This window comes from Hyperoodon ampullatus, assembly GCF_949752795.1.
Source record: "Hyperoodon ampullatus genome assembly, chromosome: 4".
In the NCBI taxonomy this organism is placed as follows: Eukaryota; Metazoa; Chordata; class Mammalia; order Artiodactyla; family Ziphiidae; genus Hyperoodon; species Hyperoodon ampullatus.
In genome coordinates this window covers 83161477-83185230 of record NC_136917.1, presented here as the reverse complement: position 1 = coordinate 83185230, position 23754 = coordinate 83161477, and the positions used below count along the sequence as shown (strand labels likewise).

At 41.0% G+C, this 23754-nt stretch overlaps 1 protein-coding gene across 1 annotated transcript; it reads left to right on the top strand.

Annotated features, from left to right (window-relative positions):
- Window positions 1-2052: 2052 nt before the first annotated feature.
- Window positions 2053-19356, top strand: NREP (neuronal regeneration related protein; the record flags this gene model as incomplete). The annotated part of the gene is made up of 3 exons (XM_079702287.1): window positions 2053-2088; window positions 14902-14979; window positions 19231-19356. 3 exons carry the CDS (start codon window positions 2053-2055, stop codon window positions 19354-19356), a joined length of 240 nt encoding a protein of 79 aa, XP_079558413.1.
- Window positions 19357-23754: the final 4398 nt, after the last annotated feature.

The window sequence follows — 23754 nt, the reverse complement described above, 5'->3', positions numbered from 1 at the left end:
GTGGTGGAAAAGAAAGAAGCTCCCTAGCTGGAAGGAATTGGGAAGGGAGCACACGTTTAATCTCTTTCTTGGGAGAAGGTGGCAGCACCTTCTCTGGTAAATGCCAGAGGGTTCGTCAGTGTCCACTTGGCCAGAGAGGGTGTTGCTGCCATGCCAGCTGCATGAAAGGAGGCCCCATGCGTCCCTTCTGTGAGGCTAACTGGGTGTAGCCATGTGCTAATCAGTTGTAACCACACGCACCCAGCTGGTTCTCTCTCTCTCCTTCTTCCTGATTAGCCAGATGTACGTATTCAAAGTTCAAGCCAACACTTACATCACCATAATAAAATTGTTTACAATTTGAGGCCTACAGGCTGTTACTAATTTAGTCAGTAGTCTAGTGACCATAAGGGAATCTTGTCACATGATACACAGAAGTTGGCGAAAGCCAAGACCAAGAAGGATTTTTCTGGAATCTCTTCTGGAAACAGCACAGACTCAGAAGGCATCAGCTGCAAGGTTTTCAATATGAAATGATTTTACCGGCTCCTTTGGCCCCTTCAGATGAGGTTGGACTCATCCCCTAAGTCTCTCAGTAAGTGACATAGGTAAGCACTGTTCCTTGAATTCCTTAAGCCATACTCCCACCTCATACTTTCATCAACTTGGGTGTTTAAACCTTCATAAGTTTAATTTCTGTGTCTGGGTAACCATGCCAGGAACTATGTGAACTCATCTTTTATTTCTAGCTACTATAGCATATATTTTCTTAGAGGGACCAGGCCACTTGTTATTCTGAACATGCCCCAGGAGGCCCTCCCTCTGTGCCTTTGCTTACTCAGTCCTAGAAAGAATGCTCCTCCTGACAAAATAAAGCTCTTCTTCCAGACTGCATTTAAATGACAACTCCTCCACGAAACTCACCCCAGGACATCCAGCAGGAATGATCTCATGCTCCTCTGTACACTCATCACACAGCAGTCTACTTGTAGCTGGCTTCTTCTGCATGCTTTTCTACCCTCCAAGATTGTAAACTTGAAACACGAACACTGACCACTAGTAAGTGAACATCAGGCCTCTTTTTATGATAGCAGTTGAGGCTGTGATGCCTCATTTTTTTTTTTTTTTTTTTGCATTACGCGGGCCTCTCACTGTTGTGGCCTCTCCCCTTGCGGAGCACAGGCTCTGGACACAGGCTCAGCGGCCATGGCTCACGGGCCCAGCCGCTCCGCGGCATGTGGGATCTTCCCGGACCGGGGCACGAACCCGTGTCCCCTGCATCGGCAGGCGGACTCTCAACCACTGCGCCACCAGGGAAGCCGATGCCTCATTTTTTTCCCTTTCCTCTACCAGGATGGTGAGTTCAGACGTGGGAAAGTTTCATCATTGAGAGGGAACTCTAGAACAGCTAGTGAAGTTGATTGGCATTCTTTTCCTACAAAGTAGAAGGAACCCCTAACCTTTATGGACGTTAGAATAGATTGCACCTCCATGAACCACTCTGACCACTGCTCCAGTACCTGTGTAGGAACTGGCACATTCTTAGTAATCGATAAATGTCTGTGGAATAAATGAATGAGTCAGAGCTCAGAGATACATGGAGATCTGTTATTTCTGGGCGGAGCCGGGTGGTTCACCTTGAGATTTACAACTAGTAATAGCTCAACACTTTGCAGGGTCGCAACAGTGCAGATTGTAGAATGTATGACCCAGGAAATTAGATCACCATGGACAGGTGATGAATTTGCTGCTGAAAACCCCTCTCATTGAATAAAGAAGGCTCAGTGTTTGTTAGGGAGGTAAAAGGAGAGAGTTAAGTGAAGTCTAAGCACAATACAAAACCAGCTCTGTAGTTCTGTGCTCCCGTCCTGTACACTTCTTTAGACAGAAGAGGCCCTGAGAGTGTCCAGAAGGTTAGTTCAGTATGGTCTGCTGGAAGAGGACTCTCATCTTTAGGGTGGAGTCACACATCCATCCAGAACACTGGCTGTGGGGTGCCCTTGTGCTCCAGGTTATCAATGGTGTTTTGCCAGTGGTCCCAGTTTGCCTCTCAGCAGTCTGACTAAGGCATTCATGACGGTAGAGCATCATCTGCTCTGGTTTCACAAGGTAATGAAATCTTCATAAGTGAAATGATTGCCTCTTATTACCTTAGGATGGTTTCCAGTCTAAGCTTTGTGCCTGAAAAGTGTTAGGATTATCTAGCTGGAAGTATTTTTAAACCCTTGATTTTACACTATCCTTGTTTATCCTCACTTTCATAGACTAAAATACAAACATAATTCCTGTTTGAAAAGGAGAAGGAGAAGATATTTAAGAGAATGTGCTCGATGAAAGGAAGGTCTCTTGGCCCCTTTTAAGCTGAAATTGGGAACCAGAGCCATTGACTGGAAAGAAAGGGAGAATGGCTGAATAGTTGTTGCCAGTGAAAATATGAGCCAGAGACTCATACCAATAGGCAATTAAAACAAGAGGGAGATTCATAACGTACACAGAAGTTTTGGTGTCGTTGCCCGGTTCTAGCTCTTCTCCCTTCTCCACTCCAGCCCTTACTCAGATCACCATCACACACCAGTGTCCTTTGATTACTGGGGCAGGTAACAGCCTTCCTGTCTGAATTGTGTTTGATACAATTCCAGCAGGGAAAAATACTGCAGTCCAGTGGCTGAACAGGGAGAAATCTACAAAAGTTGTGTTTAAAATGGGTCCAGGCATTTTGAGGTCACTTTTATTGGATAAAGTCAGTGTCGGATATAGAACCCATTCTTGGACAGGAAAGAGTAGAAATTAGGAGAAGATACTGCGTGTTTGGCAGCCAGCGTTCAGAACTGTCAAGGAAAAACTAGCGTCTGTAGTTAGATGAATAAAACTTACTGACTAAGATACTTATAAACATGACCCAAGTAAGGGATTGTTATCAAGTACTTTACTAAGAAGGACTGTTTCGTGTCCTTCATTGTCGTCATAGTGAAAGTTACCAAAAGGCTTACTGAGACCATGAGGGGAGAGTCTGTTCTTGTGCACCTTTGCCAGGCGGTTGCTGAACCTGCGTGCACTGTTGTGCCATGTGGGTTTGGCAGCACATGGTTGAACATTTAGCCTAGTGCCTGCTGCGTTGTAGGGACTCAGTTAACACTGGCTGAGAAAATGAATACTGGGCAGGGAATGGATCCACTGTTTGAAAGATGCGATCTCATGTACTTTCTGTGGTTGCATGGCTAAGAGAATTAGAATTTGAAAAGATGAATTCATTAACTAGCCCTCTCCTTTCCTGAATAGATATCCAGGATTTGGTGGCTTAGCTCTAAAAGACTTTTTTGAGAGAAAAAAAAAAGGGTTTTCTTTGCTACTTTGGCACTTCCAGCCCAAGGTAATGGGACATTTTCTTTGATAATATGTTCATTCTCTAGAGCTGAAGGCTACCTACTAAATATTAAATGCTTCACAGAAAGTAAGTACTTGGTAACTATTTCTTGATTTATTGATTGGCTAATCAATTAATATATCTACTCAACCACTTCAGTTAATAGAGCATCAAAAATTCTGCCCACATCTTCTTGGAGCCCTTCTCATCTTTGTAATTTTGATCCTTAGTCACCTGGATTTGACTGTTTCCAAAGCCTAGATGCTATGGACCGCAACTAAGTCTCCATTTCATGGTGCCCTGTGGAGACTTAGGTCTAATTATGCATCACAGAATGCCTCTGGCCTTTGGATATTTTGTTCACTTCTTGATAATAGAATCTTAAATTGTTCTGATCTTGTTATCAAGGTCTGGGAGTCAAGTCTCCATATCTTTTCATTTCATCTTCATTAAGCCTATGCTTTTTTTTTTGCATGAGGACTCCTTTTGAAACTTTAATTTTCTTTTACAGGATTAATTGTCTACACTGTCACAATCAATTCAATCAGAAATTCAATTAAATTTTTTTGGCATCATATAAACAATTCATCTGATAGTTAATGTGAATTTTTACCAATTTGATCAGTATTCTTATGTTGTTCAGACAAACCCAGAGGGGCACTATGTCTTTGACTGATTGAATACAGTACTCTGCCTGTAGTCTGAGGATCAGATACTACTTTCCTTGTTATTTTCTATTTGTTACCTTCATGATAGTAATAACTAATAATTGGCTTGTTCCCTGACCTCTATTTTTCCATTTTTCTGTCTTTAGTACTGACTGCATTTCTACTACGTTAATTAAAAGTTTCCAAATGGAATCAGGTTACATTTTTTTTTCTTTCTGAATTACCATTCTTAGTAGTTTCCACACTGCCTCTCTGGTCTAATAAGTGTTTATTTTCTTCCTCTTCAACTAGGATTACTTTATATTTATATGTAGTGTATGGTTTGTATATCTGCATATCATTGGTAAAGATAAGAGTTTAATTCTCCTTTGACTAAACAGTTTGTTCTGAAATTGAAATTTTGAAAAGCAAAGTTACAGTGAACATGATTTCAAAGGCATCTGATGAAAGAAAAATATTCTGAATTAGACTGTCCGTTACTAAGCCATCAGAGAAGAAGTCATTTGAGAGTTCATTTAGGGGTCATATGAAAACCATTTGGTTTCTCAGCAAATGCCCTTTGTAATTAGCTGCAGTGTTTGCTAGATATTTGTATTGTGCTGAACATTTCCTTCCAGGGAAAACTGAAAAAAGACAAAACTGCGGTGATGAGTGTTGCTTGGGTTTAATTAGATCCGCAGCCCTCATGTAGCCAAGTGAGAGTTGCTGCTCTAAGAGTAGTCTTTCCCAACTACTGTAGTGACACGTGGATGAGCACACCCTCTGTGCCCTCAGACAGTGCTGATTTTTTTAGGTAAGTTATTTTTGAGGGCAGCTATTTTTCAGAAACACAGCTGGCAGAGTAACAAATATTTCTGAGAAAACTACTCTTGATAGTAGGTGTCAGAAATTTATCTAAATTTCATCACAAGGACACTAAGTGGAGATGCTCAGCACCTACTTGGGGGTTGAAAACAGGCCCCAGCTCTCAGGGACCTCATGACGCCACTGCAGGTAGCTCTGGGGAAATAGCAGAGAAGATCGATATTGAGAGACCGTGTTCTCTGAGAAGAGAGGCTGGGTTTGCATGCTGTCTTCTCCATTTCTTGGGTATGTGATCTTGGGCAGGCTCCCTGACTGCTCCCCATCAGCATTCTCATCTGTCAGACTGTGAGGGTGATGATAATAACAGCTACCCCAGATCCACTTAGTCCTTGTGTGCTGGACCCTGTTGCCATGGCTTTACAGGTATTGATGCACTTCGTCCTTGCAACAGCACCCTGAGGATTAAATGAGTGTGCCTGGAAAACATGCCTAAAAATAATTTTAAAAAAATTATAATGACCTCTAGTATGCATTGCCATGGAAAACTGGGGGTCTCCAAATTTACATACTCTGCCCATGTGGGTTCCAACAACCCTCATGCATTGCTCACAGTTCTCTTCCTTTGGAGTAGTATAGTTTTGCTGATTGGTTTGCAATGGAAGAAGGACTGAGGGGGAAAAGCCCAAAAGATGTCAATATCAATTTATTCTGTTGTCGCAGAATGCAGTCAGGACTTGGAATGAAGTTCTGAGTTTCCAAAGCTGGCTTTTTCGCGTCAGTTGGAATATGTGATCCCTTTCCTAGGGAATTTAGCCTCCTAATTTGGCATTCCTTTTGCAGTTATCTTCACAACTCTTGAGGTGTTTGTTGGGTGACTCCAAGTACTGAAACACCTTGTCGATTTGGGTTGGTGGCCGCCCCCATAGGTCTTCTCTGCTTCCCATGGTACTGCCTGACTGAGCCTTTGTCAGGGAGAAGACTTCTACTGAATCAGACCAGGCTGTACTCAGTGGGGCTGAAAATCCAGGTGGTGTACAGGGGCACATCCATCCTAACCTTATTCTATTCCTCTTGTACTTTTAGTTTTTTGCCAGTTTTCATAGAGGACAGGTTACTGGAAACCTCTTAGTGCCCTGTTTGTGACCTAAACACTTACAGCATGCAGATATGGATCTGGCTATATTTCCCCCCTTTTTAAAGCCAAACTTCTTATAAGATAATCAACTAGCCTCTGATTTAAACCAATTTTAATTACACCCTCTCCACAACAGAAACCATTTTCCCTCCAAATTTAGTGATCTGTTATGATGCTGTTCGCTGTTGAAGAGTTATCAGTCTTTGAATGACCAAGACGGTGCAAGACAAGCACTGAACTGTGAAATGTGTTTTGCTAAATGCTGAGCGGTTTGCAGCTGCCAGCAGAAGAGGGTGCATTGACGGAAAGCAAGAATAACTTCTTTCGGAATGAGCACTTTGGGAGAAAATACCCACTTTCTGGAAAAGTCAGTCTTGCTCATGTCACCAATAGCAATGCTTTGAAATGTCCACAAGCTCGTCAAAAGCAACTGGCTATCTCATCATTCATGCAGATCAAGAAAAACCCCAAATCCTTATGTCCAGATAAATAAATACCTATTTCACTAGCCTTTGATTGAGGGCTTTAGCGAAAGAAATCTGAGTTTTGAGGACTTATTCTTCCATGTTGTTGGTGAAAAGTTTTATAAGATTTTAGTGGATAGTGCAGTAACTTCAGGACAAGAGGAAAGAAATACCAGTATTCTTGGTGAGTAGAAATCAGACTTCTTATAGTTATTTGAAACCCAGCATACCTAAAATTATTCAAGCCAGCTAATAAAAGCAAGTCTAGATGTTTCCTATTAACCTTGGAATGTGCTTGGAAAAAGTCCTGCTAGTTCCAGATGTCTAGTATTGGAAAGCATATCAACAGCGTGACTCTCATTTGTGGCAGAGAATACAGTTCAAAAATTCATAAGTGCAGTTTGGTGCACTGGGGCCCAATATGGTTTTCTTTCTTTCCTTCTTTCCGTCCTTCCTTCCTTTGTTTTCCTGTTTTTCAGTCTTTTGCTCTCTCTCTTTCTTTCTTCCTCTCTTCCCTCCCTTCATTCCCTTTCATCCTTCCTTCTTTCTTCTTTTCTTTCACCTTAAAAGTAGGAGAAACATTGCAAGATGTGGTGTTTTTCTGATTTCTTGGTTACAAATGAAAGCCAATTTATATAAGGGAATAAGGTGGTCCAGACTTAGAACTCAGATGTGTTAAGTAAATATTTATTCTGGTTCCACTCCAGGGAGGTAAAGATTTTATTAACATATTTGTTGAGGTCATGGGGCAAGGAGAAGCTTATGCTGTGCTAAATGCCTGAGGGGCCTTGTTTTTTTCTTGCTAGTTAACAAAGGCCAGTATTTTTTTTCTGCTGAAAAGAACGAATGTCTTGCTTTGTGGCCTGCACTTTCTTATTGTTCACTCACAAACTGCTTAATCTCAAACTAGAGTTTTTAAAAGCTGCTTTATTTTTTCCCTTTGTTCAGAAAATCTCTTCTTAGATATCCCTTATGAGATTTGTTTCCAAGCTTTCTTCTTGTACTTTTTCTCCTGGTTTACTTTGGGCTGTTATCAGCTTTTTGTACTTTGTTTTGTCTTCATCACTGAAAAGAAAAATCGCCCATTAAAAGTCTAGATTTGAAGTGTTGAACTTAATTCCCTGAGTCCAGTCCACAGTTTGGCTCTGATTACTGTACCAGGCTGACCTCCAGCCCAGGGGAGGGTGCCTTGGCAGAAATCTGAGAATTCCTCGATCAGTAACTCCCTTTTTTGGATTTATGGAGCCTTTAGGTGGATTGCTTTGTGTTAAGCATGTTCCTGTTGGAAAGGAATGAGGCTGGGATGAGAGGCGTTTGCACAATACAAACGTTTGCAACTGACCTCGGGTTCAGCACACAGTTCGCCAGCTACTGCTTCACCCCTGCCTTGAACCACACGCCACCCAAACCCCCCAAACTCACATAACGCATGGTTTCAAAGAGGGGTGACAAAGCAGAGTTGGGTAATGTTGTTAACCTTTTGTGGCTTGCTCCTGACTTGATTCCTTGCTCCACTAACTAAGTCTTTGTTCTTATTCTTAGAAATCAAATGTTGAAAGACTCAGCAGCCAAACAAGCAGAATATTATATTGTGGAACAGAGTGACTGTGAAAGCTCTTTGTGCTGACGATTAATTTCACACGTAAACACTTTCATTTTGTTGCCAGTGCAGAGACTTCCTTTTCCTTTCTCTGCCTAGTTGAAATCTAGAAATGAAATTCCACAGCTGTCAGGCTCCCACATATTCATCAGCAGCCTCTCAAGATGGCTTCACAACCAGCAGAGGGAATCGAGAGGATTCCACTATTAAACTCTACACAGCTTGTTTCAAACACCCCAACTCACAAAGTAAAGAGATATGAATCCTTTGCCTGCCTGACCTGTAATCACGGGCAGTAACATAATCTGCTGCATAACAGTAATAAAATGTGGACATTTTCTGTGCCCATAGTAAACATATGCACCCAAAGCAAAGTTAATGCCAGTGGGCTTAACCAGTTTGTGAGCTATGAACCCGGTTGTCTCTCCCACCCTCATTTCTACAGATTAAGAACTTACCAGGCCATGGAAAAACCGGGAGTGTCAGCAGGTGTTGTAATACAGCAGTGCCCTAAAAGGCCATGCCTTCCTTTCTAGCAGGAGGGCATTTGTGGTTGAGTGCAACAGTCAGGTGTTTGTTAAGTCTTTCTCTGTGATTACCCATTGTTACCACAGCCAGCTCCTGTGTGTGTGTGTGTGTGTGTGTGTGTGTGTGTGTGTGTATTTAAGTAAGGTCGCTGCATGTTTCACTTAGTTCTCAAACCAGAATGTTGGCCAACTTAGGGACCAACTAACACTTTCATTTTACTTTCCAGAATCTGCAGAGGTGAGTACACTATCTGAACGACCCAGTGTTCTGCATATTTATCTTTTGGTCTTCTAATTGCAGGTCATTTCCTCCACTGTGTACTCCATCTCCAAGCAGCATTCACAAGGTTAGGCAGATCTCTAAGAGTAGGTCTCTAGAGAGACAGCTCAGTGCATCATCTTTTGGCACCATCTAATCTTTGATGTAATGCTGTTCAGAGAAAATGACCTTGTAACTCATTTATGGTTTCAGTTTACATTCTGCCCTCTCCCATGACCAGTAACACCTGGGAGAAGACTGGCTTTTGAGGGAGATTCTTAATAGCACCACTTCAAAGAGTATTTGCAGAAATGAAGAGCATGTATGTGCACATAAATTCTCCTTGTATTACAGTACTGGGTTTCACAGCCTCCCAGCCAATTAGGCAGAATAGAACATGGGTCCACGCACACACACACACACACGCACACATTGGCAGAGAGATGATAAAATATACTCCTTTGCTGCTCAAAGAATTAATTACGCAGGTTGGACATCTGCCGCTCTAGTTCCCTCTCCTAATTGTTGGGGGTGGGCACCTATCCTTGGTAAGTCATAAAAAGCCCATTGTTTAAGCATATAGAATCCCACTAAGGGTAGAAAATAATATTATAATTATGGCCATTAACAAGCAAGCCATGCAACATCTTCATAGCAGGTTTCTGAGAAGTTATGTTAACCAGTGAAGTAAGCAGCATATATGTCTGTGGTATATTTAGGCTCCAAATAAAGCCATGACCCTGCTTTGAAGGTTGTTCTAATGTAACAGTCTCCCCAAAGAAATATTGATAAAGACAGTAAATGAGCAGAGGAAAACACGAATTTAGAAACAGGTAATAAATAGATATAGTTCAAAATTTACATGCAGTATGGTAGAAGTGATAGGAAGCATGTCAGTTAGATTGATTCTGTATGTGGACTGTACTGTTGGAAAATAAATAGCAAGTTCTGCTATGAAAAACTTGAGAGGTTAGAAAAAAGATTTGAATGATAATCTAGTTGGCATTTTGAGGGGCCGGGGTACCTTGCCTGAGTGGTCTCTGATTCCTCCACATTTTATTTTTCTAATTTGGACAAATTCTAATTTGGCAATAATCATTGCAAGCTAATTGTCTTATAGACTTTTAAAAATGAAGTTATTTTTCACTATGCGTTGCCCTGAGAATAAAACGAGCCTGGAAAGAAAGAAGGAAATAAAGATTACAAAAGGCAAAAACCATGAGCATTTTCTTCTAAACTTGTATGCAGTGATAGACAATTGAAACTTAAATGCCCAACCATCAAATACATTTAAGGGAATCAGGAAGAAATAGTACCTTTTCTCCATAAAGCTGTATTAGTGGGGGGCTTCCCTGGTGGCGCAGTGGTTGAGAATCCGCCTGCCGATGCAGGGGACACGGGTTTGGGCCCCGGTCCGGGAGGATCCCACATGCCACGGAGCGGCTGGGCCCGTGAGCCATGGCTGCTGGGCCTGCGTGTCCGGAGCCACAACAGTGAGAGACCCACGTACCGCAAAAAAAAAAAAACCAAAAAACTATATTAGTGGGTTAAGATATATTAAGTATACTTGAAAGCAAAAAAATTGGTTTTAACTAAGAATTGCTCATGGATATCTAAATACATATCTATCATGATTAGTGTATTTAAACCAACATGATTCTTCATGTTCTGTTGTTTAGTCATCAATGAGATAAATGTAGCATTATAGAAAAAGATGCATTGACTAACATATTCAATGAGCATAAACACTCAACCTTCCCCCGAATTCAAGCAAAACCTTTGCATGTTCTCCAATTTAAAACATTAAAATATTTCATCCCCTCTGTATTTTCACAAATACTGATGTTTTCTTCATTGCTGAGGCTTGCTTCTCTGATTCCTGACATCTGGAAGAGCAATATTCGAGAGGGTTTGAGGAGTTTACTTGAGCAAAAACAAACAATTGTTTATTTTATATATGGAAGACAGTTTTAAGAGAACACACTTCTCTTGTGAAGACTAAGACAAACTTTGGTTTACTTGTTTAATAAAATAACAGTTGTGAGGGATTCCCATGTGCTTACATTTCTGAGGTGCTCACACCACCACCACCAAGAGAAAACTTGGTGAAGTTTAAGAGAGGAAACGTTAGTTTAACCGGTCTTCATGAAAAACACAAACTTGAATCCAGAAACATGAATGCAAGGGATACAATTTAAACCATGTGTCCACTTTCGGAGCATAGTTGACTAATACCAAGAAGAATGAACAGCTTTGGGGTCCAGCAAGAACAGATGCTCTCCAGAAAGATAGATCAACTTACCCTCTTTTCTGACCCACATATTATCAGCACTCAGAAGCCTCTATCACAGGATCATTGTCAGCTTCTAATATTCTGAACTAGGTAAGAAGCAGCCTGTGGGGTTGCATCTGTGTTGTTACTATTGTGGCCACTGAGAGCTGTAGCGAGATCTGGCCGTGGAGGCGCCTCCCTGCACAGAGTTCATTACATCCTTACCCCTCAGCCTTCTGTCTTCCTTGGCTTGCATCTGGCAGCCATCACATACCCTCCCAGATCCCTCGCTGCCACCCTTATTTCCTCTGTTGACAGCACTAGTGGATGTCTTGCTAAATGTTGGTTTTGTTTGTTTTTTTAAATCTGTTGATGGATATTCCAACCGCTATTACAGTTGACATAACCTATACATTTTTTTAAATTGCACTTAAAACACACTGTGTTAGTTTCCTAGGGCTGTCAAAACAGAGCACCACAGACTAGGTGGCTTAAACAACAGAAATGTATTTTCTCACAATTTTGGAGTCTCGAGATCTGAAGTCAAGGTGTCAGCAGGGTTGGTTTCTTCTGAGGCCTCTCACCTTGGCTTGTAGATGGCTGTCTTCTCCCTGTGTCTTCACATGGTCTTCCCTCTGTGTAGACGTGTCCTGATTTCCTCCTCTTATAGGTACACCAGTCATAATGGATTAGGGCCCACCCATATGACCGCATTTTAACTTAATTACCTCTTTATTACCCTATCTCCAAATACAGTTACATTCTGAAGTATTGGGGGTTAGGACTTCAACGTATGGATTTTGGGGGGAACACAGTTCAGCCCATAGCACATGCTTTAAAATGATCTTTTAGAGGATCTATCGCCCCTGCTGTTTGCCTCCCCTGCCCCTTGATTTGAGCTCCTAGGACTCAGGAACTCTATTTCTCTTCTTGTGATATCCAGAATCTAACTGTGTGCAGCACACTGTGGGTATTTCACAAACTCATGGTGAATGCCTGCATGGACAAAGGTATTCTAAGTTACTTGAGAGTAAGGATAATGATTGTCATTGATTTTTTTTCCTCTTAAGTCCTTCATGTTGAGTCTTCAAAACACCACAGGTATAGGAATGAACAAAGCTGTAATGTAGGTAGCATATATTTCTAATAATCTACCACCTTTTCCCAAAACCAAAAAATAAAAGTTTAACTATTCCCCTTTAGATTCTGTGTCCAGGGATATACTGAGTTCTTAGAGACCAGCCAGACAGGTGTTAAGAATGTAATTGAGATTCTTATATGTCCCTGCCATTTTTGGCTTAAAATTCTGACTCAGAAGGAGACTAGATGAATTTACCACAAGGCCAAAGTGACATTTATTTTTCCTAACATATACACTGATTACTTTATGATTCACACACTAAAAAAATGCCTAATTAGAAATGCCCTTGGTCAATCTGTAGCTAAATTAATACGTTTCAAAAGAACAAATTTGAAGTAGGGAAGGAAGTTTCCTTAGTTATGGATTTGCTGGCAGATACTCATTGGCATACAGTCACTGGCTGTTTTTCTTTAAAAAAGGAAAGTTCTTGGAAAAAAACTTGTAATAAGTATTGTAACAGTAAGTATAATAATTTCTGAGGGTTAAGCTATTTTTCCCTACAGATCAGACTTGGGTGGCTTCAGTATTCATGTTTTGGACCTAGAAGTTAAATACTAATGTAGTGTCATTTTGTTAAAGTAGAATATCATAAAAAAGCATAAGAAAACAGATACAACATTTACTTGATTTTGCTTTTCATTGCATCCATGTGCCTACTATGTTTCTACATGTATTTCTATCAATGTTTTTGGTTTACAGTAGAATATTATTTCTTGCTAATATGTGTCATGTTTTTAATTATACTTAAAGCATGCCTTGAAAAGCAGTAATGTAGAGATGTCATCATCTTTTATCTATTTATTTAAGTGAATTTACAGTAGATCCCAATTTGAGATCTCCTATAATTTCCCAAAGTGGGATTCTGTGTGCTGTGACTTTCTTTTAAGCCTTAAACAAAGCTTGTGTATCTAAGATTGCAGTTTTGTTTTTTTCACCCATTCCTGGTTCAGGGGAATGTCAGTGGTGGCTGTTCGTCCCAAACAAGGCAGATGGTGGCGTTCTCCTAGAAGGAGCTGAGCAGAGCAGGGAAAGCTGAGCAAGAGGCAAGAGTTTGCAATTGGGGGAACCGCATGGCCCAGAAAGCAGACCCAGTCCAAAGTCAGAAAACAGGCCCAGTTCTTGTAGCATGAGCTCTCAAATACTTAAGGCCTAAATGTGTGTGGTGGCTGTGGACTGGTGTAATTTTGAAAGAGAGGTGGTAGACAATTTGCATTCTGGGATAATTCGAGGGCATCAGGATGGCGGAAAGAACCCAGCTTCAGAACCTGGGAGCCTGGCTTGAGTTTGAGTCCTATCCTACACTGTGTGACTTTGGGCAAGTCATGTGACCTTTCTGAGTTTCAGTTTCCTCTTCTCTGTAATGATAAGACCTATTTACAACTTACCTTCAGGTTAAATTAGGTAATGCATGCAAGATTGCTTCGTACAGTGGGATGTTCCATAAATGTCCCTGGGGTTGAGCAAAGACAGTTTCTGTTAGACTCTCCCACAAAACCGGCACAGCCGTCACATTTTGTGCCTCAGACCCCCTGACCAAAGTGACTGATTGGGACATTGAAAACATTGCAGTCAGCCCGATGATTAGGCTACCACATCTAGTGCTTTCAAAAATAAACAAAAAAAGACATACAAGTCTGTTAACCAATTAATGAGGTGTAATTCTTAATATTATTTATTAAATGTGAAGCTCATTTACAGCATCTAGAGAATCAGATCTGGAGGGAATCTTACCTAATTTTCTCCCCTCCCTTCAAGCAGGGCTGTATCAAATGTAAATTAGCCCTGACAGATGGTTGTTGGATTCGGTTTCTAAATTTCTTAAAGAAGATTTCACAGTTTTCCTCTCTAAATTCTTTTAGTAATTTAACAATTCTTATGCCAAGTTCTTCCTTACAGCTGACCTAAATCTGTAGTTGTAATTTAAGTCCTTATCCCCCTACTCCTGCCTTTACCAGAGATGGAGAAGAGCTGGTCAGCAGCCTTCTTAGGATGGTCATAACCCTTTTTAATATTGAAAGAAGAGTTGCTCAGTGGGACTCACTCTCCACCTCGTCCCACCCCTGCCCCACCCCCATATGCAACAGCTAGCATTCTCTGAATCATTCATGGCGATGCCACCAGTCCCCTGCCCTGCCCCTCTCTGAGACACTTGGCTACTTTCAGGCAGCTGGGCAGAGTGTGTTGTCAGCGGACGTGTGGATCTGGGGAGGATGCAGGCTGCTTCTTCCTTTCCTCCATATGTTTTGTGCATAATTGAGCCTTCTAATAAATGAATCAGGATTTAACAGTGTTTGGTGGGTACATGACACATTTATCTCATAAACATGGAGTTTTGCAAGGATACTTATCACAGGTTGCTTTGAAAATTAGGCCTCCCCAGTGCCTTAGTTTGCTCAGGCAGTAAGCCATGAAGCTACCACTTTGCATGCTAAAAGGTAGCACTGATTGATATCTCTGCTCTGCTGGACTTGGTCTTGGAAGACATTGAGCTAAAACTCTCCTGAGTGCAGTGTACATTCAGAAGCACACTGACAGTCTGAAAGAGCGGATGGGCTTCCCCAGCACTCTAAGTTGCAATTGGCAAATAAGTGACCATTGAGGAGAATTGAGCTCATTAAGCTGTTCCCAAGTGGTTTCAGAGTGGATCCAGTTTTTAATCTGAATGTGTGTACTTTTATGTCTCTCTAGGTTTATTACCCAGAGCTTTCTGTCTGGGTCAGTCAAGAACCATTTCCAAACAAGGAAATGGAGGGAAGGCTTCCTAAGGTAAGATCTCTAGCTGACATTTTGTTAAGGTTTTTTGGTTTTTTTCCATTTAGAAACAATTTTTTTTTTAAAACCCAATTATTTCTAATTTTAATACTCATTATTGTCTACTATAATAATCCATTAACCTGATACTATTATGACCTTGGAAATAACATATACTACAAAAAGAAAAAGAATATCCTAAAGTCCCGTGACTCTTACAGTTCATACTATCTTTCTTGACAAGTCCAAAGTCCAAAGCAAATTTTCATTTAAGAATCATGGAACCAATTTGTCAAATGTACCTTTTACAGGTTTTTAATTTGTTCCATTCCTGGGTGGATAAACTCAAATATGAAATATCTAACTAAAAGATATCTTAAAAGTATAAGATGGTGACAGTTTTGTCTGGTAATAATACCTGACTATCTGATAAGATTACCCATGAAACAAAACAGAAAGAATATAAAAAAGCTGTTGTATTTTTTCTTCTAATTTTTAGCCTAAAAATATTTTCTATAGACATGCTTTCATCGTTCAGACATCTTAAGGCGTGACAATTCTCTGCCTTAAGAAAATTTGTAAAATTTACATTTTAGATTTTAGCAGCATTTCAAAACAGCAACAACAACAAAAACATTTACCAGTTTCTACTGTAGATACCTTTGGACTTTCCTGTTAGGGTAAATATCAATTTGACCTTAAGCAAGGAGGACTGTACTTTTTACCACTGACCTATTGATTTTGCAATTAAAAAAAAAAATAGAGTCCATTGAAAATAAAATTTCCATTTAAAAATTAAGTGTAATTGACCAATGGAGAGGACTCCCCAGCTACTACTATCATTTCAACTTTGGGAAACTATCTTACTTACCCTTAATGGTTTCAGCAATTTCCTATCTTTTATTAACAGGCAGACATTAGTTAAAGAGATTATGTCTACTGGCAGTTTGCACTGGAAGAAAACAATTCTAAATCACTTTTAATCTTTCAGAGAATTTCTGAAGGTCAAGGTCGAAATCATTGGCAGCAAAGTAGGTGAACCAAATGATTTGGGCCCTGCCTGACCTAGAGTTGTTCTGATCTTGTAGAGTTGGAGTGGAGGTGTGCTAAAATACTGGAGCTTTACTTAAAACACACCCACACCCCACCTCCTCAGCAGGACCACACCACCGGGGGCGCCATATAGTCTAGACATTCTTTACTGGGCCACCTCAAGGCATAAAATTCCCCTGAGTAGCTGAGGGGAAGATGTGATTATGGAAGAGAAGGGGGAAAGTATAGTTTTTTCATTAGTTCGTGCCCCATTGAGGCATCCAGAGGTCCTCTCTTTGATACTGGTGGCATCAACCAGAGGGGCAAGACTGGGCAAGTTCCTCAATGAGGTCAACAGTGCCTCCCTTTCCTCTTGGAAGGCCAGTCTGTGTCCTAGGCCTTGCCTGCATTGAGGTATGCTCCAGGGGGCTGGCATAGTGGATCCTGGAATTCAGGTCTTCTGTTATTTTGAGTTCTTTCGTCTCTAAATATATGAATAGTATTTCAAGCATAATATATTTGTCCTTTTTCTAGCGGTTGCCTTCTGGAAAAGCACGTCTTTGCATAATCATATGAAAAACAATCTTGGCTTACTTGGCCCAAAGCACATTATTGAGTAACTGGGGGATTCATATACTAACAGTCATCAGCAGAGAGGGCCATCCTACCTGAGGTACCTCAGCGAAGGGACCGTCTAGGAGCACATCCCCTCCTCCAGCCTTCTGGATTACTCAAGTTCCTCAGTCCTGTAGGGACCATTATATGGTGGATGATGGAGGAAGATATGACACTGTGTATGAATTCTTGCAGGGCCTTACTTGTGGGGAGTAAGACATCTTTGTGTCTCCTCTTCAAAATACCTCCTCCCCTTGCTGCAGAAGCTTGAAATTCCTTTAATGGGGGCAGAAATATCTTTTTTTTGTTGTTAATGAAGGACAGGAGGTAGGGACTGAAATCTAGTAAATTCCAGCCTCCAAAGGGAGTAGGCACAGAACTTTATCTCCCCAGGAGCTCCCCAGGGTGCCTCATAGCAGAACTCCCTGCATGGTTTACCACCACTGCCTTGTTATCCTCCAGTTATTTAGGTGTCTCCCATACAGCAAGTTAATTAAGGGCAGGCTGGAGGGACTGCTTTTGTCTCTGTTGACTTAAAATCTAATAGAGTGCTCAATCCATATAGTAGGCACACAAAACATGAATAATGAAGGGAAGACATGTGTGAACATTTTGGGTCCTTGAAAGAGAAAAAAATAGTAAACATGATAAATTCAAATCTGAAAGAATCTCCTTCACATTTTTTTTTCCTGAAAGGACTTCTTTCCCAATTACCCAGATCCCACCCAGCTCTTTATTTCATTTTGTTGTATATTTTTTTATGGAGATAAGAGATTAGTAAAACTGAGACTTATATAAGGACCAACTGATGTTCTATATATTCACTTCACAGTAAGTCTGAAGGAGGCAGTGTTAAGGCCAGCCATGCAAAGAGCATAGCTGTTGAGTGAAATGTGTTATGAACTTTTGATTTCCCTTTCTAGGCCTATGACAGCCACTGAATTCTTCATTTGTCCAAAACTTAAGCTTGTCATATCCTGAACCATGACGCTAACTGGTTGATAGGGGAGGAGAAACAGACATTAAAGACATCAAGATTACAGTGGATTTCTTTTTTTAAGTAGTGGGATTGCATGCCAAAATTTCAAGATTGAAATTATTTTCACAAGTGAAGGGACCTGCCCAATACAATGCTTTTGGATATTTATCTAGATCCTTAAGTGTGTGTAAATGATAAATTATATTTTAATTTAATTTTCTGGTTTGGTCCTGTTGGTATTTAATGATACCAAAACAACCTCTAAATCACAAACTAAGACTGGAGCATTAAAGTACGTACTGAGTGGATTTCATATACGTTCTAAAAATGTTACATGCTCTCAAAGTCTGAGATTTTAAAAAAATATTTAGGTATAACAGATGTTTAATATGGGAACCCTATACAGTAAATAAGTCTTCTTAAAGTTGAATTATCTGTTACATTTAGTTCACTCTGGCGGCTGCTGAAAACATTTATTTGGTTTCAAGTTGCTTGGAAGTCCCTGACTTCTGAATTTAAAAAAATTCGAATAAAGTAATTTGCAAATCACTAAGCAAGATTATCACTTTAACCCAAGTACTTATATCCAGTCAAATTGGCTTATTATAACTATCCTGTTAGAACATGTGACCTGAACAAAAAGGAAAAGAAAAAAAAAAACATCTTTTAAAACCATAGTGGATAATTTTTTTAAAGACAACTCCAGTAATTAAGTGTTAGGCTAAAAGAGACTCTTGTCAAATGTTCACTGTATTCATTTCTGAATGAGGCATAAAGTCTAGTTGTGATAAGACCTTTATTTTGCATCATTGTTTGGGCAAATGGGCTTCATTGTCCTGTCCTCTTGCTGTTTGGTTGTGATGGGGAGCTTCTCCCCATGGGTACTCAAAGGATCATCAGTCACAGTGCGTTTGGATTCTCCTAGTCAGAAACACGAAACCCTCACTCATCAGGATCGTGAGGAGAGACTAGAAAAGCCCCAGTCAGTCCAATCTAGCTGAATCTCACTCTCTTCTGGCCTTGGTTTCCCACTAATCTCCTCTTTTCTGCAGCCGCTGCCTTCCCACCCCCAGCCCACATGATTTCCCTCCCAAACACTCCCCTGCCTTTGGTACCCACTTCTGGTTCTTACTGTAAGGCCCATAGGGACTGTCCCAGTTGCTTCTAGAATAAACTGTACATAAATTACATTTGTGCAGTTGTGGTATGCTTTAAATATTTTTATTATGTATTAGAAAACAAGTATCCCTTCCCACCACGGCCACTGAACTCTTTTTTAAAAAAGTGTTAGCACTCCTAGGAACACCTCTCACCCAGTCTTTTGTCGGGGGTCCGATTGGATCCTGGAAACCGTCTTCAGGAATCTGACTCTGGTGAATGCTGTCTCCTACATGGCTCGGCCCAGCCATTAGGGACGCGCTTGATGCCACTGCAGCCACGGTGGCTAGTGTTTAGTTACTTCATGTGCCGACAGACCTAATATTTACATTCAGGTGAACTGTGTTTAATATGTAAACTCTGCAAAACACCAGGAGTTCAGGGATAAAAGGCGGGAGAGAGAAGCAAAAGTTTTCAAATGGTTTTAGGAGCGTGACTCAGTGTGTCTCTTTTCTGTGTGTGTCTGTCTGTGTGCTCTTCAGGGAAGACTTCCTGTCCCAAAGGAAGTGAGCCGCAAGAAGGATGGCCAGACCGAGGCTGCCTCCCTGCATCCACTTGGCAGCAGTGAGCTCCACTCCCCGGGAATCAGTTACCTCCTCTCTTTTTAATCACCTCCATTTGTATTACACATGGTGTATGGGTATTGATGAGGTCATGGTATCATATATGGGATTTTTTTCTGTGTAAATCATCAAGTATAAGAAGAAACTATGGGACTCTGAGCCTTGCTTTAGAGAATTTACAGTGGACAAATAGGTATCATCAAACCAGTTTTTAATCATTCTGACTCAAGTGAAAACGCTCAGAATTTCACACTGTGAATCCACGTTTACAACCCTTACAGGTGGGCCTTCAGGCCTGGTTTGCTACGACGATGTCTTCCACAACTCAAACCCCCTCTGCTCTCACACAACCGGTCCACTTCTGCCTTTTCACTCACACAGCTCCCGACTGCTTCTTGCAGAGGCTGAGAGTCCCCATTTTTTTTTTTTCATTTAGATGTAACAAGCCTAGTAGTTTATGTTCATCAATTGTCTGTATATCTCTATATTTTATCCATGTACTCTTTCGATGTATAGAAGTAGTTTGAAACTCATTGTTTCCTTGTGGTAAGTGACCGAGATGCTGCCACAGGACCTGAGACACTGATGAATGGTGCTATTTTGGACTTTCAACATGCTCCTTGGCAAGGTAGCTCTGATGGAGTTATTTTTTATTTTCATGTTCTAAGAAGGTGTTGGTACTCTGTTTCCCCGAATGTTGTTCTCTAGACTGGATTGACTTGTTCTCCTTGTGTCTTCAGTGTGGCTTTCTTCTTCAGCGTTTTAGGTTGAGTGAGTGCCACCACAGAGCAGGAGAGACCCACGTCTCATGGGCTGGCACTCCTGGACACGCAGTCACTGTAGCGGGAGCAATCACAAAACTGTAATTTCCTTACCAAATCTCTTCCTTTCCATAGCCTCGCCTGCCTCACTTAGAGAACGAAAAGCAATAATTTGACAGGCATTTTTAGGTGTCTCTTTTGGTTCTTTTCATTTGAAAGAATATTTGGGGAAGAAAGGGCAAACTTTTTTTTTTAACAAATGCCCTCTGGAAAAAATCTAAAAAACTGACATCTCAGTAGGAACATGAAAATTACACCTTTCCCAAAAATCAGGTTGGAAAAAAATGTTTTTACAAATTTTTTTTTTTTAAAGGCAGAGCACTCTTTTTCGGCAGTTCTGATAAGCAAGGTGTAGATTTTACATTTTTGTCCTTGCTCCCAATGAAATGGACAAACAAAAATACAATCAGACAATACCATCCACTCATGGAATGTTGTTGTGTTAGCCAGTCTGAAAGCCCACCTTAATTTTTATATAACTGTCTTTTAGCTCTTCCTTTGACAGGGCAGGCTTTGTTCTGAACTGTCCCGCTTCTGACTGTTACACATCAACCGACGCATGCACTGCACTTCTTCGTTCTCTTCTTGCTCCCCCATTGGCCTGAGTTTCCTGTGCATTTCCCCCTTCCCTCCTTTGTTAGAATAGGTATATCCGCTGTGTAAATAGAGCAAGAAAACAGTATTCTGCATCTGTGGCATTTCCGTAGAGTTGCAGTTGTGTACTGCTGAATATGCAGGCTTTTGTAACAATGTGATCTTTACTGATGCACTCACAACAAGTACCCAATGTATTTTAGCTATTTTAGTAGTATTCAATAAATATGCAAGCTGTATGGTAACTGGCTTGGCTCGTCATTGGAAAGGGCTACTTTTGAATGCTTTCACTTGTTCATGTTAATTCATGTGCTCTCAGAGCCCCAAAAGTAGACCCAAGGACAAATATCAAAAGAGATAGAATCAGCTCTGCCTTTCATGCATTTTCCCTTCTGAGGGTTTTATGAAATTAGGGGCTAGGCAGTGGCTCATTAGGATGGTATTTGCAGAGCTGCCTCTGGGTACAAAGGAGAATTAAACCGAGACCTTTTTATTTCTATATTTTTCTCTTTCAGGGCACTCCCACACACCTCAAAACATTCTTTTTTACCCCTTGCCATAAAGACCTACTCTGTGGTATTCTTTACCCATCTCAAAAGATACCTGACCTTGCTGCTTCATGGAATATTTACACACACACACAAAAGTGTACAAATGTATAAGACAAAAGGCTTTATCCACTTGTAAGTGGATAAAAATTTGAGATAGGATTTTCAATCATGAATTCATATATAGCCAGCTACCTGGAATCTAGCAAATGATAAGCTAACATCACAGCTGGGAGGAGTTACATCTTGTCTTCTTGCCCTGGTTAAACTGGAACAGGAAAGGTGATGAGGCCAGGCCAGGAGGATGGTAGGCTGGGTTGCTTTATGCCCCTCTGTGTTAATCTATTGCCACGTAGCACATTACAACCATACCTGACATCTTGGAACAACAAAATTTGCTTGTCTCACAGATTCCATTGGTCAGGAATTCAGGAGCAGTTGAGCTGGTGTTTATGGCACAGGATCTGTCCTGGGTTTGCAGTCAAGAGGTGAGCAGGTTGTAGTCATCTGAAGGCTTAAACAGGGCTGGAGAATCTGCTCCCAGTATGGCTTGTTCACATGGCTCTTGGCAGGAGAACTCAGTTCCCCCATGCATGGGCTTCTCCACAGGGCCACTTAAGTGTCCTTATGACCTCTGGCTTCCCCCGCAGTGAGTAATTCAAGAGAGAGCTGGGAGCAAGCCATAATGCCTGTGACCTATTCTCAGAATCACTATCATCCATCATATTCTATTCATTAGAAGCAAGTCACTAAGTATAGCTCACATTCACAGAGAGGGAATTAAGCTCTACCTCCTGAAGGGAGGAGTATCAAAGAATTTGTGGACACATTAGAAAACCAGCACACCATCTGAAGTTAAAGCCTCAGGGTAATTGTAGGCCAGGGGCTGGAAGTGAGAACGGCTGAGAGCAGACCTATAGCTATTTCTTTGATTGAAGAAGTTTTTACAGTCCTTGGACCTCCAGAGACTGAAGGCAAATGAGGAGAGCATCCAGGAACTATAATACTATTTACTAATCCAAGTGCTATTAGCCCTGAAAGGAATATTTAGAAAATGTTAATGGAAGCTGTAAAAACAGGGAAGTTGAAATAAATGACGTTTAAAAGTCCATCCAACTAAATGGCTTGGGTTTGATGATGACAACTCTCTCAGTCCCCATGAAGCTTGAAATACTAGATAATTGACCATGCACTTCACTCTAAACTTGCAGGACCCACGTGTGAATCAGCTACGACTTGTTCAGGGTTAATAAACTGCTGAAGCGGAGCTGGAGCTAAGAAACTGGAGCAGTAGCTGGAGTCAGAGCGGGAGACCCAAACTTTAGTTAAAGACTGCTTTGTTCTCTCTCTAGAGGTAAAAATATCACCCAGTTGCCTTTGGGCGGACAGAGATTGGTAACTAACAACCGCGGACCAGATATGACCTGTAGACTTGTTCTGTTTGGCCTGCAATGTGTTTTATAAAAATGTTGATTTAACTGCCAACATTTACAAATTGGAAGATTTCACATGAAAATTCAGGTTTTTGGCTTCCCTTGAAAAATGGAAGCTGAGTAGCAGCCTCCATCTCTGGTGAGGCCTGGCCCCTCCATTATCCAGTCTCACACCGCTAATCTCAGACCCCATCTGCTTTGTTCATTTACATCACCTGCCTCCCTCTTTTGGCCTGTGAGTTTGCAACATGAAACTTCTAGTTTCAGAAGATGGTGATGTGCTTATTTGCATCAACAAAGAGCCAGGGAATCTTCTACCTTCTGTTTGATAGCTGGAGCACGTGCATGTCTGTGAACACCAGACTGGAAACAGAGGCTCCTCATTACTGGTCCCCAAACAGGGGCTGCTGCAGTCCTCTCTGCACCTCTGGGCCCTCTTTTCAACTTTTCAGTTATTCTCCTCCAGTGACTGAGATCCCCAGGCTAAAACATCTTGGACTGGGTTAGGTTAGGCTACATATGGGTCTGATAAATGCATGGTTTTCAAGCCGGGGTATGTGTAACTCAGAGTATGTGAAGTCTTTCCAGGGAGTACATACATGCTCATGGATATTTTTAAGGAACTCATTTCTAGATCCTCTATGCAAACTAGACGTGTTCCTAAGATTGTTCTGCTGAGAATGAGTCTGTATTCACAATAGTCCTCTCCCCACATTATATAAAAAAAGATACAGGTCTCATACATCCCAACTCTTAATATAACAAATTGCCTTAATATGACACAAAAACCCCAGATGTGGCAAACAAAGAGAAAGGTTCCTTTAATGATTAATCATAAGTCCATAATGCTTTGGGCTTTCCCTTCTTATACACACAAACTGACAGATTAGAAAACACAGAAGTGAGGTGTTTGGACTCATTTGGATTTTCAGAATTCAGATAATACTGGTAAAGTGGAGTGATGGAAATAATGACAATTTTTATTTAATGCTTTTTCCTCTTTCTCCTCCTGACTCTTGTCAAAGAATGCCTTGCACTTGAGGGAGA